Source organism: Rattus rattus, chromosome 3, assembly GCF_011064425.1.
Source record: "Rattus rattus isolate New Zealand chromosome 3, Rrattus_CSIRO_v1, whole genome shotgun sequence".
NCBI lineage: Eukaryota > Metazoa > Chordata > Mammalia > Rodentia > Muridae > Rattus > Rattus rattus.
Genome location: NC_046156.1, coordinates 152,577,366 through 152,592,061, shown reverse-complemented (window position 1 = coordinate 152,592,061; position 14,696 = coordinate 152,577,366). Strand labels below are relative to the sequence as shown.

The window sequence follows — 14,696 nt, the reverse complement described above, 5'->3', positions numbered from 1 at the left end:
CGTGTTCCCTTCATATTGAACAGCAGTGGCCCTGACGAGTGCTGGGCACATTTGAAATGCTTCTAAGTACGGGACCCCCATTGAAGGAATCAGAGAAAGGATTGAAAGAGCTTGAAGGGGCTTGAGACCCCATATGAATAACAATGCCAACCAACAAGAGCTTCCAGGGACTAAGCCACTACCCAAAGACTGTACATGGACTGACCCTGGGCTCCAACCGCATAGGTAGCAATGAATAGCCTGGTAAGAGCACCAGTGGAAGGGGAAGCCCTTGGTCCTGCCAAGACTGAAACCCCAGTGAGCTTGATTGTTTGGGGGTAGGGCGGTAATGGTGGGAGGATGGGGAGGGGAACACCCATATAGAAGGGGAGGGGGAGGAAGTAGGGGGATGTTGGCTCAGAAACCGGGAAAGGGAATAACAATCAGAATGTAAATAAGAAATACCCAAGTTAATAAAGATGGGAAAAAATGCTTCTAAGTAAATTCCCTTGGATAGTTCCTTGGAATTCTCACACCCCACTGCAGTTCTCACCGAGAGCAGCAGCAGTCACCTGCCAATTAAAGGTCAAGTTTAAACATTTCCACTGAGGTCTTAGACCAGTAAATAGTTGTGATGGAAATGACTGACCAGGAAGCAAGGAAAGTTAGAAAAGGATCCAAGCTGTGGGAAACTGCGCATTAGTTTTAGAACCTTCCAATTATGTTGATTATCTTTTCTCCTGAAGCTAGACGCACTTAAAATTTCCTCATTTAAACAAATTCCAACCATGTGGGTTTGGCTATACATGAGGCTGAATATAACGTTAATGAGAGTTCTAAGAGAAATCTGATGGGTAACTGTCAAGAAATGGCCTTGGTTTTGACTTCTGCTCCTCAGTGCAGAGCCTTTTGTCCTAGAGCAGAAGCCCTGAATGGGGATGTGCTCTGCTTTGGCAGGCAGGAGGAGGGAGCTGGTCCAGGAGGAGCATTGCTTGTCGTCATGGCAACCCTGGGAGCCCCAAACAGCCCTGTACACCGGACAACAGGCAGCCTGAGGCGTCCATAGAGGAAGGCTGTGGCTGGGGACCACAGAGGAAGGGTCTTTGCACCTGCTCGTGGGCACTGCACAGAGTCCCGGGAGCGCCGCGTCATGGACAAACTGGTACTGTGCGCGTTTTGTGCGCGCTTGACTCTCTCGCCCAGACAACCTAGGGCTCCTGGCTCCGAGGGTGGCGGTGGAAGTGAGGAGGTCTGAGAGGCTTTGGGACTTGAGAGTACTTTCATGGGCCTTTTATGGCAAGAGCTACCTTTTTTTCCCACTTCTGTAGGCATCCCAGGACAGACAACTCTGCGTATTGGGACATTAAATGTAAACTTTGGCGTGGGGGGAGGGGCATCAGGGATCCCCTCTTCCCCACCCAGTAGCTCCGTCCTATCTTTACCCCGCTTACTCTCACTGCTAAATGGCCGCTGGTGGTCAGAGCCTTACACTCAAGACGCACAGTTGTCCTGCAGCTCCCACAACGAGCATCACAGATATCCAGGTGTGGCAAAGGTCGCTTTTGGGTCGAGTTTGTTGGCTGTTACCAGCTCTCGCTAGTCCTTTGTGTTTGGGCAAAAGCAAATGTTTAGTTCCCTTGGAGAGAGAGGGTAGGGCTCCAGTAAGGCTCGGGTAGGATTAGGGTTAGGGTTAGGGTTAGGGTTAGGTTGGGTTAAGAATAAAAGCCCCACTGGGTGGTTTCCTAACCTTTGTACAGCAGGCAAGAGGCAGAGGGCAAGAATGGTAAGCAAACCAGCTCTCTTTTCTTTTGGTTTTACTCCTTTTAAATCGTAGGTCATTTATTGTTTTTCTTTGTAGCTTTGTGAATGCAGGCAGGCAAGAACTCTCCCGGTGAACTGCACCCCAGCCCTATTCCTTTCTCTCAGTGACCATTTTTGAGTAATAGAAAAATCTGGATGAATTGTATGAGGCTTCAAGGAAGATTGCGTGTGTGTGTGTTTTTATTATATATGTCTCATGTAACCATACCATATATAGCTACATTACTATGAAAATCTATGTTAATCAATAAGATATGTGGTTTGTTATGGTTTAAGAAATGTGAATGCATACTTAATGAGGAATGTTGTATATCTAAGTTCACCTCCTTTGGCCTTTTCATCTTTTTAAAATTCTTGATTCGTCCCCCGCCCCCAACTCCCCGATTCATTTTAGTTGACAAAATTGTACATATTTATCAGGCCCGAAAGTAAGGTAAGGGCTCTATCCCTGAGCTACAGGCCCAGTCTAACAGGAAACATGGGAATAGTAACTGTTGTGGAGCGGCTAAGGGAAGCTAAGTGAAGGTCCCAGCTGCTCACAAGAGTATCTTTTCTTGGTTAAGAGAACAAAAAGTCTGATCCCACCTGCTTTCCTGAAGACAATGCATTGTTACAAACTCTGGTGATTATCTGCAGAACAGATGTCTTAACCTTTCCACTATGTCTAATTGGAATTCTCTACCTTCCCCTTGACATTTCTCCAAATTCTGGTGAGCTCCCTGCCTCCAGAGGACTCTACCCATTCGACATTCTTAGAGTCTGCCTGTGAAATTACACAGAATTTCTCCGTAAATATTTAATACCGTGTTTAAAAGCTGCTGCTTTGTATTGCGAGTGTCTTATTGTGGGAGGCATGTTAATATTGTTTTTGTCTAATTTTATATGTAATAAATGCCTGGTGTTTCTAATAAGTCTGTTTCAGCGAAAGTGAATGCTTGGTTGATTGTTATCTTCTCAGTGACCCTTCAATTTTCATTGTCTGTCAAAGGAAATAGAGACCCTGAAGTGGCAAGCCAGGTGAACACTGGAAAACAAATGACTCTTAGTTTAAATCCTCATGCTATAGATCACAAATGCTTTCCAAGTGTTATCTTGTAAGGATGCTTGGCTCACCTGCTAGCTTCATGTTGGGCTCTTCTGCATTGATAATTGCTTGCTTCATAGTTTCACTGCTGTGTGATTTGCCTCTAATTTCTCTCTTGGTGTGAATCTGTTGAAGCTCGAGGATTTAAAACGACCAGTTTTGCTATTTTAGTTTTGGGTGGTGCTTGGGATTTAATCAAGGGCCTCGCACATTCTAGAACTCTTACGACTGAGCTACATGGCCAACCCTGGGGTTTTGTTGCTTGGTTTTGTTTTTGTTCTTTGGAGGTCTCACTGTGTATCTCAGGCTGCCCTTGGACTCTTTTTCTTGCTTCCTCAACCTTCAGATATGAACTGCCATGCACCCTAAATGTTTCTTGTTAACTTCAAAAGCACAACAAAAAAGGTATTTTGATATATTCCTTTTTTACCTATCAAGTTTGTAAACCCTTCATACCCCAAAACATTGTTGAAAATTATGTTTATGGGCTGGTAAGAAGGTTTGGTGGGTGAAGACACTTACTACCATGCCTGAAGACCTGAAGTTCAATTTTTCAGGACTTCCATGGCGGAAGAAGAGAACCGATTTCTGAAAGTTCTCCTTTGACCACCACATATGACCTCCACATAGGAGTGCATGGAGTAAAACGAAAACAAACAAACAAATACATGTAATAAAGAAGTTAAATGTATCTTTACAAGTTAACGAGTGAAAAAAAGTTTTTAAAGAGATACATTTCTATGAGTATATGTAGAGGACAGAATTAAAAGCACACTACAAAGTATTGAGATTATCTCTCGCTAGTAACTTAAAGCAGGATTTTAACTTTTTTCTTTATTTAAAAACTTTAATTGCCAGGTGAAATGGTTTATGCCTTTAATCCCTGTATTCAGGAGGCAGAGACAGGTGGATCTATACGAGTTTGAGGCCTTCTTGGTCTACATAGTTCTCAGGCAGCCAGCACTCTGTAGAGAAACCCTGTCGCTTTGTTTTGTTTTGTAATAAATTCATGTATATACAGTTTTGTGTCTAGAGAAAGTACAGAGAACAATGTTTCTGTAATCTGCGTTTACTAATTGGTGTTTAGGAAAGGAGGCAAAAAGGGCTTAAGTTTTTGGCCAGTTTGGGCTACTTCTTCTAATTCTTCTTCTTCTTCTTCTTCTTCTTCTTCTTCTTCTTCTTCTTCTTCTTCTTCTTCTTCTTCTTCTTCTTCTTCTCCTTCTTCTTCTTCTTTTTAATATTTATTTACTTTATGTATGTGAGTATACTGTTGCTGTCTACAGACACACCAGAAGAGGGCACCAGATCCCATTACAGATGGTTGTGAGCCACTGTGTGGTTGCTGGGCATTGAACTGAGGACCTCTGGAAGAGCAGTTAGCATTCTTAATCGCTGAGCCTCTCTCCAGTCCTTGGGCTACATCTTAAAAAAACAAAGCAAATAATCAGACTGTCCCTTCTAGAAACTTACATGGCATGCGAGTATCCTGTGGTAAATATGCGATGGGTCACATCTTCGCAAATACTGTCTGCAATTCTTTGTCTCCCGGGCTACGCAAGCAGCTCCTAGTTTACATAAGTAGTAGGTGGGAAATGTTTGCAGGTCAGTGTGAAGAACATGGAGGGAGAAACAAAAGCAGGGCTCAGCTGCTTTGTTACCCACGCTGCACCATGAAGGGCTCAGTTTCGTTGCTTTTGTGGCTGCACAGCATCATTCCCTCCATGCTGCTCAGTGTTAGCGTTGACCCTAAGCCGAGGTTGACAGGGACAAGATTTTGGCAGCCCAGTATCATCAATACTGCAGAAGGTGTGTTTCTGTGGTTACAGACACCGACGTAAAAATATAATGCACACAGTGTCGTGTTGCTGAAAACTGATCTCATAGAACTTAACCTTCCCCAAGGAGGGCAGCAGTACTCTTGTCTCCCTATATCTGGGTAATGGAATTCTTGAAGCCGGTCTCAGAGAGAAGATCCTGCAAACATGGCTATTTTGAAGAAGCTCATCTTGGCTGCTTTCAGCCTCCAGGCGGAAGCTCACCTGTTACATTTTCCCATTTTGTCATGCTTAGCTCTTGCCTGGCTCCGGGCCACCAAGGGAGTATATTTAGACCTCTATGCTGTTTGCATTTGGCCTTCAACAAACAGGTAAAAAAAAAAAAAAAAAAAAAAAAAGGAGGAACAGCTCTAGGTTACTTTATTTAGGAATAAAATCCGGCGGCTGAACTTGAGCGTAAATCATCCGCCGAGGCTATTTTTATCTCCAGGATTGCTTCACCTCCAGGGAACCAGCGGGGAGAGCTCCTGCGGCCCCTTTTGTCTGCTCCAACCAGGGCAGGCCCGCCCTCCAGCCCCGCCCCACCTGTGCAGTGAAGGGCGCAGAGTTGGCTGAGCGCTTGTTTTCTTTTGCTTTCACTTCTCTCTAGAGAAAATACTTAGAAAGTGAGGGTGGAACAGGGAAGGTATTAACTACACTTGAGCACTTCGGTTCAATTTAGCAAACACTTGTTAAGTGCCGACTGTGTTTAAGGTACAACAGGCTCATTCTGGGGAAGAGTGCTTCTCGCCTTCATTTTCTTCCCCCTCCCTTCTGTTTTAGTCGTTTCTCCATTCCTTTCTCCCTTTCTCCCTTTCTCCCCTCCCTTCCTCCTTCCCTCCCTCCCTTCCCTTCCTTCCCTTTTTTCCCTTCCCTCTCCTCCCTTCAACTCCTTTCCCCTCCCTTCCCCTCCCTCCACCCCTCTCCTCTCCCTCCCCTCCCCTCCACCTCCCTCCTCTCCCTTCCCCTCCTTCCACCTCCCTCCCTTTCCCTCCTCCACCTCCCTCCCTCTCCTTCTCCTCCCTTCCCTCCTTCTCCACCTCCTCCTCTCCCTTCCCCTCCCTGCACCTCCCTTCCCCTCCCTCCTTCACTCTGTCCTCCTTTCCTTCTCCCTTTGCTTTTGTCATCTTATTTTTCCTCTTTCCCTTTCTCTCTCCTTCCTTCATTTCGTTGCCTCTCTTTCCTCTTTCCCTTCATACAGATTAAGTGCTTTCTCTGTGTGAGCAGGATTACTTTGCATGCACAGGTATTGTCTGGGGTGGGTGGGGCGGGATGTCTTTCCTCTATCAGTCTCCATCTTATATGTTGTGACTGGGTTTCTCAAGGAACCAGTGGCTCAGTGTTGGTTCACATAGGCAGGCTGGTCTGAGAGCCTCTCTTCCTGCTGCTGCTGGATTTGGGTTTATAGGTGTGAGCCTCTGCACTTCAGTTTTCCACTGGTACCGGGGGTCTGAATTCTCGTCCTTAGCTTGCACAGCCAGCCCTTTCCCCACTGACACATGTCTGCAGCCTACACGTGTTCTTATAAGCCCCTTTCTTAAATTTCCTTCATGGCTCTGGCACTCCTCGTGCTCACTAGGAAATTAGTGACATTTTACTTCGTTTTCCTTTCAAATAAATAAGGAGCAGTTATGGACCCACTTGCTGTTTGTGACTGACTTACAGTGAGACAGTCTTCAGGAGGTGGGGTTTGAATGGTGTGGTACTTGTCACACCCTGTGTGAGGTATCTGTGCAGAGTTAATACTCTACATTGGCTTAACAGTGAAAGCTGGAGCTGAGAGCTACCCCAGCCTGGGTAACAGTGTTGTGATGCAATTCTCACAGGGCAGCATCTCTGCCCCGAGGTCAGACATGAAGGCTCAGCTCTTTTGAAGCAGCTTCCAGGTAGGGCCAATAGGGTGAGACTCTGGAATGTGGGCGGAGTCTTCTGATAGCATCTATCACAGGGTATGGTCCTGGGCTTTTGGACATAGGAACAAAATGAAAATTTTTCCTCTTGGAAACATGTGGGCTTAGTGGGTCATTTCTGAACATCCTGTTATGGACTGGGATGCACTGATGATATAGGGTATCCCACCGTCTGTTCACTTACAAATACAAAACAAGGCTTACCTCTGAGAAAGAAACCATTGTTGACTGGATAGTCTTCTCCCAGAGGGCCAACTAGGAACTGCACAGGGACTAGAGATCACCACAGGACAGACAGCAGCCTTTGTGTGCTGGGCTCACAGTGGTGAGGATAGCCCTGAGAACAGGGCCAGCAGTGGATCAGAGGCAGAGGGCAGAGCAGTCCAGCCAGAAGACATGGCCCCATGAGGAGCTGAGGCCCAGTGGAGACAAGAGGAGGGTTCTCTGGAGGGAGGCAGCAGGGGAAGCTGCAGCAGTGGCTAAGGATCTGACAGGGCTTCGAAGAACATCAGTGAAGGGGAGAGAAGGATGCCAATTCCTGCACTCAGCAGTGCTTTCTACTTAGAACAAAGACGTCAGTCAGCACGGTAGCCAACAAGGCAGGTGCTGGTGAGACTGCGGCTCAGATCCTCCTTGTGTGTTCCACACCCACTCACTCCTCTCCCCACACTCAGGCTGAAGTCCGACTTCCCAGTCCTCTGGTACTTCAGGATGCAACTGTATTTGGACATGGTGTCATTTTTTTAAAAAAGGATCAAATGAGGCTGTAAGTGGGAGCCCCTGGTCTTATCTGATTGCTCACCTTTGTAAACAGAGATAAGAACGTGGGCACCACACAGACAGAGGGAAGGATTGACCACATGAGGGCCTAGTGTGAAAGTAGCCATCTGTATGCCAAGGGGAGAGGCCTCAAGTAAGCCACCCTGCACACACCTTTGATCTTTCGGTTTCAGGTCTTCAAAACCAGGAGAAGATTAGCTTCTATATTATATAACTCAAGGCACCTTTTTTTTTGTAGGCAAGGGTATGAAAAATTGCTGTGTTGATAAACTTAGCTGAAGCCAAACTGTTATTTGGCGATAAAGAGCCCCCGGGGTAGGGCTCCCTCGTGTTGCTTGGATCTCAGAATAGCTCTGTGGTTTATCACCCTCAGCCTCTTCTCCCCTCTGCCCTCTCTGTATTTGGCAATAAAGGCCTTTAATTAGCTTGCTCAGAGCTCACCAGAGAAGCTGCCTCTCACTGGTCTCTCCTTTGTCTTCTGTGTGGCCTGGCGTTCCTGAGGGTCCTCCATTCTTCCCTTATAGATAAGGATAGCTGGGTTGGGATAGCTAGCCCAGACTGGTAGACAGCAGCAGATAGTCAAACAGATGGTAAGGCAGGAATATTAGGGGTATTTCTGTGCAGGGGTTACAGCTCTGCAAGTAGAGATGTAGCATACACAAGGGCTCAGTCCCAAGTTTCCCCCGCCCCCAAGAAAGAGAGTATTTACTCTAAAATAAAAGCAACCCGTGTTCTAGAAAGCGGGAGGGTGCACTGGTAATCCTCAAGACATAGTGGATCAAACACAAACTCGGTGACTTAAGAATGGCATTTGTCTTATTGTGTCTTGTTACTGCATGCTAGCCGGGTGGTCTTGGCTCGGGGAGTCTACCATGTAGCTCCTGGAGGCTGGAGTATCTGGGCTTAGCAGCTTAGCAGCTCAGTCTTCCCACCATCCATATAGCATTATGCAGTGTCTTTGTGGGGGTGGTGGGTGCTTTGGGCTCCTTACAGCAGGGTAGCTTCAGGCAGGGGCAGCTCTCAAGGTGGTTGAAAGCTACAAGAAGTGATCTGCAGAGGATGGTGGCAGCTGAGTCACTTTTGTGACTTGGCCATGAAAGTTACTTTCTGGTGTATCCTATTAGTCAAAGCAGTGGCAGCCCCCCTTGTCTTAGTCACTGTTCTATTGCTGTGAAGAGACACCATGGCCGACTGAGGAAACTGTTACACAAGAGAAAAAGCATTGAGCTAGCTTACAGTTTCATTATCATCATGGTGGGAAGCAGACAGTCATGGCTCTGGAGAAGATCTAGACAACAGAGAGGGGGTTGGTGGTGGGGGTGGCGAGGTCATGACTTGGGAAACCTCCATTACTCTCAGCAACAGATCTCCAACAAGGTCCCACCTCGTAATCCTTGTCAAACAGTTGATTAGCTGGAGATGAAGCATGCAAACCTAGGAGCCTATGGGAGTCATTCTTATTCGAAAACCACGCTGGAACTTTCAAGCAGGGCTCGGTGGCAGTTTGCCTTCCAGCCTGGTTTGCTTCCGGCTTTCATCTGTGGTACATTCCAGGTCTCATTCACCAGGCCTGAACTTTTTTTTCCCCTCCCATTGACCCGTTTTGTTTTACTTGAGTACCCCATTGTTGTAAAAGATCCCTTCCCTATAAGTTTATGGGTACGTCAGCCACATAAGGTCTCATTTTTCCTGTTTGCCCTTCTGGTCCCACACAGGCAATCCATTGGACGCTTTGTTTTATTCGTGATAATTTACCAATTCCTATAAATTGTGCGCAAACCTTCCGAAATGTCCAATCTGGAATCTAAGACTTTTGGGAACATAACATCAGCTTCTGTATCTGCCAAACCTTCTATGTCTGCACCATTCATTTGTAACATTACTATGGGTCTCTGATCACTGACTGTTGTTTGCCAGAACACACATTTTCCAGTACTCCCAAAAGCGCTGCCCTTTTTACTGGAGCAGCCTTGCCCTTAATGTAAAGAAACACCACCAGTTGAGCAATTTTACCCCCTGCATCAATTTTCCTCTTCTTTTTCACATATGTCCTAATTTTCATTTCTTCCTTGCTATCCCCATCTACTATACCTGGATGCACAATAAATTCTCGAGAAGTTAATCTACTTCTTCCCAAGATTATTCCCACTGTCCCTGAAGATAAGGGACCATACATATCAGTGGTTAACTTATAACATTCAACTTTAAGGGTTAATGTAAGAGGGTATCTATGCCCAGATCCAAAGCTGTACTTCTTTCTGTAGCATGCATCAGATCAGAAATATCTATTTTGATTTTCTTGTCTGTTCGACACCTCCTGCTTGACCAAAGCAAAATGGCTCCTATTGGTTTGTTCGAGTCCTTGAGCTGACAGGTCCCTCTCTTTGTTTCCCCATGGCAAGAGGTTATCCCATATGTCTCTCTTGGACTACAATCCATTGACCAATGTTTGCCCTTTCTACAGTGTCTATAATACCATGGAAGCCTTTGTGGCTCATATCAAAACAGAACCTGCCTGTTCTCGCCTGTGATTACTGTATTCTCTAGAGTCAATGTGCCTGTTATTTTGAGCTCTGAATCTTTTAGCCTTACAATTTCTTTGGAAATGACTAAATTCACCCCAATTAAAATATTGAGCATTTTGTTTTTTGATATTTCTAGATATAATTTGCCCTATGATGTTGGCATTATACTCCTGAGGACCAATATCAGTTGTTCCTTACCCATTCATCTTTAGGGGCCCCCATATTTTCAATGGTCTGATTGTTCTCTTACATTCAGTGTTTGCATTTTCAAAGGCCAGTATTTCTCTATCTCTGGTTGTCTCTATTTACAGCTGAACTTAGCCTCTGTAAGAATTCTGTGGAGCCTTCTCTAGAACCCTGTATTATTTTAGTAAAGGAGGAGGTGGGATTTTTTCCCCCAGGTTCTTCAACTAAATCCCAAATTCTTAAAGCAGCAACATGACATTGTTCAATTACACCATCATCAGATTGGATTTGTTCTTATAAGTTAGCATAATGCCCTTCACCAAGCAGCTGGTCTTTAGTAACATTTATTCCCCTTGCTAAATTACACTGCGTTAGTTTTGTGGCTTTGTGTCTCCACCACAGCAACCATTGTAATTGTTCTCCAGCTTCTAATACAGCTGATACCAATCCCTTCCAATCTTGTGGAATAACCCTATGTTGTGTAGCCCAGTTATTTAGCATTGCTTTGACAAAGGAAGAATGTAAACCGTATATTACAATAGCCTCTTTAAAATGTTTTATATCTAACATTTCTATTGGTCACCAGGTCAGTTTATCATAAGCCTGTCCACCATTGTTAGTAGGCATGTGTTGTACAAAGACTGGGAAGGCTGAAGGTGCCTGCGAAGGCCCAAGCAAATTCTCTGGTGGTTTACCTGGCTGCATACTAACCTGTTGTACCTGTGGCATTTTCTGTTCTTTCAGGTCCCTATATGCAGGGCTGGGAGGCAGTTTGCCTTCCAGCCTAGTTTTTCTGCTGGTCTCATTCACCAAGCCTGAACTTTTTTCTCCTCCCACCACACCCTATCTCAATGGGAGGAATACGTGGAATGAGATGAGTTTGGGGGGTCTTTGTAACAGAATGAGTGTGGGAACTGAGAACGTGGTTTTGTCTTTGTGACTAGGGTTAGCAGTCATCTCTTGTATGAGCTTTACTTGCTACTCGTCCTTACCGGCTCTCTTGGTTAGGGTTCTCTTGCTGTGAAGAGACACTATGACCATGGCAACTCTTATAAAGGAAAACATTTAATTGGGCCTGGCTTACAGTTCAGAGGCCTACTGCATTATCATTATGGCGGGAAGCATGGCAGCATGCAGGCAGACATGGTGCTGAAGAAAGAGCAGAGAGTCCTACCTCCAGATCAACAGGCATCAGGAAGTGTAAATCACAATGGCCTGGCTTGAGCATTTGAGTCTTCCCAGCCCAGCTTCTAGTGATACACCTCCTTCAACAAAACCATACCTATTCCAACAAAGCTACACTTCCTAATAGTGCCACTCCCTATGTGTGTATTGGGGACATTTTTTATTCAAACCACCACACCCAGCAGTGTTGCTCACAGTAAGGGACTGTAAGTATTCAAGTCAGTAGGCATGATGATCACAAAAAGTTTGCTTTTTACCAAATAATATGGACAGAAATTCTGATCACTGCCACCACCCAACAGTTTTGGGGGATGGGGTGGGGATTGATGATCATGAGGGAGAGAGGCTTTAGAATTTCATGCATAATCTTACCATTTTTTTTAGATGTATAGTCTGTGGATTAAAAGAGGCAATTTGCAGAACCAGATGAGTCAGATTAACACACTGTTATTAAGACAAAAGAGGGAACCGTGTGGGGAATGTGCTCCTGTATTGAATTGCTCTTACAAGGGCTGTGGCCATGCTATAGTCAGTGAAATACACCTTCATGTTTGCAAGAACCCAGCTGCTGTACCGGCTGCAAATTTTATTTTGAAAATGATCTTATTTATCAAAACAGACATCTATGGGCTGAAGAGATGGCTCAGTAGTTAAGAATGCTTGATGCTATTACAAGGATAGAGTTCCGTTTCCAGCACCCAGCAGCTCACAACCACCTTGAATTCTAGCCCCAAGAGATCTGACACACTATTCAGATGTCCACAGGTATGTTTACATACATATACATACTTATAAGAGACAAACATAAATGAAAAACTCCAAACCAGGCATTTATTGCTTACTTTTTTAGTTATTATCACATTCCTCTCTCTTGAGAAGGGATCTCATGTAGCCCAGGCTAGTCTTGAACTTACCATATAGCTGAGGATGACTTTGAACTCTTGATTTCTCTACTTCTACTTCCCAAGTTCTGGGCTTACAAGTTGTGTGTGTGTGTGTGTGTGTGTGTGTGTGTGTGTGTGTGTGTGTGTGTGTATGAGCTCTTTTTATTTTTTACATTCTTTTTTTGAGGCAAATTATCATTACATAGCACAGGCTAGCCTTATCTCAGTGACCCTGTGGCCTCTATCCTTATACTACTAGTAGTGTAGATTTGTACCTCATGCCTGACATATGTTTTGTGATTTACAACAGTTTTATTCTAAATACATCTCAGTAACACTTGCTCTTTGGTTCATGTGGCATTTTCTTTTTGTGAGCATGCAAATTTAACACTAATTTTCATTTCTAGTAAGTTTGTGCATTTTGAAGGATTATATTAAGAATCCAAACATAGAATACATTAAACAAATAATAAGAGGACATGTTGGAAACATGATGATAATTTAATTGTCATGTAAGCGAAAAACAAGAGAGTGGGAAGCAGAGGATATTGGCAGCTGCAGGAAGAGGGAGCTGGAGAAGAGGAAGAGAAGTCACCTTTAGAGGCCAAGGTCAGGGAGACAGGAAGGTTCAGCTAGCTAATCCGTGAGAAGCTGAATTTAGGATGTCTAGGAAGTTTCATGGAAGAGTGCGAGGATGCCCAGAGTGTCCGGACAGACTGAAGATTGAGGCCAGGGAAATAGAAATGGGAAAGGGAGCAGAGTAGTTGTTTGAGTTAGAACTCAGGAATTGAGGCTTAGTCATGAACATCCAGAGCAAGGACATCAGGGAGACACTTCTATCATGCTAAAGTAAGTTCTTCACGATGCGGGTAATCATTCTTCTCACTTTCTTAGAACAGCTTTTTCTTAAAAGAGTAAATTTGAACTCTTCTGTTTGTCTGATCAACATCATACGTTTTAGCTGCAATGAACAATTTATTTTACTCTATAAAAGTAAATGCTCAAACATTTGCTAATGTAGATTTACTTGTAGGAGTAATATCTCGATGATAAGCGTGGTTAACAAAACACTAATAGTTAAACTCGTATCCTTTTGGCCAGATAAACCAAGCACATGTGCTTGATGTCTTTACTGCCTTGAAATCAAATTCAGTCAAATTGCTTCTGTTTTCCAACTTCCAGTGTTATCAGCTTTAAAGTATGTGCATATGTTTAATTTTTAACTTTATAAACATAAAAATATATCAGCCAAGAAAATCCTTAAGCCCTGCAATATTTTAAATCTGTACATGTCAGAAGATAAATTTACACACCCACCTGCATTGAGCAAAGAAATTAAAACTCACCTCAGTATGTAGGTGTGGCGTGGGTTCATCGCTTACTTGCTATTTGGTTTGATATTACCAGATGTCTCTGAAGGGCCAAGTGGGCGGCAAGCCTGCTTTACATGGGCACACTTGGCAGTCTGTTTCTTCTTATGTTACCACACTGATGCCATCCATTGAGTTACACAGTATCTTTAAGAAGTTACCTAATCAGAGAAAGGTATTGTTGAGTTACACAGTATCTTTGAGAAGTTACCTAATCAGGGAAAGGTATCTTTATTAGTTTTCTAAAGCTACAATAATAAAGTGCCACAAATTATGTACCTTTGATTGACAGAAATCTATACTCCCATAATTTTGAGAAGTCAGAAATGAAGGCGTCAGCAAAAGACACAGGTTTTACTGGGAGCTTATTCTGTGTTTTTCCCTGGCTTCCGGTAGCCCTATGCGGAGGCTGCACACCTTGCTTTGTTCTGGTGGCTTCCCCTGTTTGTAGGACGGTAGCTGCATCGTTACAGTCACGTGATTGTCTTCTTCCCCTGTGTCTTCTCATCTTTATCCCTCTGTGCATGTCCTTCTACATCTTTCCATTTTATGACATCAGGCATATTAGACTTGATCCCACCCTGATAAATTTATGACAATGTAGTTTGCAAGAGGAATTTTCCAAATAAGATAACCTCCAATCCTGGGCTTTAGGAATTCAATATATTTTTCTGAGGTAATAAATTCAACCCACAAGAATAGTATAACTCATAAACTTCTTAGCAAAATTTCCTCCTTTGTATTTTGTTTGGCTTTAAAATATGTTAGGAATTATTTTTAACATGAAAAACAATAGCCACAAAGCTGGCCCAGTGGTGCATACCTTCAATTCCAGTACTCAAGAGGCCAGCCTTGCCCACAAAACTGGGCATGGTGGCTCATGCCTGGAATCTAAGCCCATGAAGTCAGCTCTACCCACTAGCTGTCGTATCAGAACCAACCAGTTATTCTTTTTTATACTATCATCTCATAAACCTGCTACAAATCTCCAGTTTTTCATGTGTATAGTGTAACTATTATCGCACTCATAAGACAGTCGAACAGATCGACAGTAAATATGAAATGCAGAGCCCTTAATCAATGTTATTCCCTTTCTTAATTCGGAATGGGCAGGCTCTAAGTTGGATTCACAGTGGTGCTTGGGGTTCCGGGAGAGTC

General features: G+C 44.1%; 1 protein-coding gene across 1 annotated transcript in view; it reads left to right on the top strand.

The window, feature by feature from the left end:
• Nucleotides 1-1,054: 1,054 nt before the first annotated feature.
• Dnah5 (dynein axonemal heavy chain 5) overlaps nucleotides 1,055-14,696 on the top strand; it is a 301,350-nt gene continuing 287,708 nt past the window's right edge. Inside the window, exon 1 of the mRNA XM_032898676.1 lies at nucleotides 1,055-1,141. Coding sequence (XP_032754567.1) covers nucleotides 1,130-1,141 — 12 coding nt within the window. The 5' untranslated portion in view covers nucleotides 1,055-1,129. The remainder of the gene's footprint in view (nucleotides 1,142-14,696) is intronic.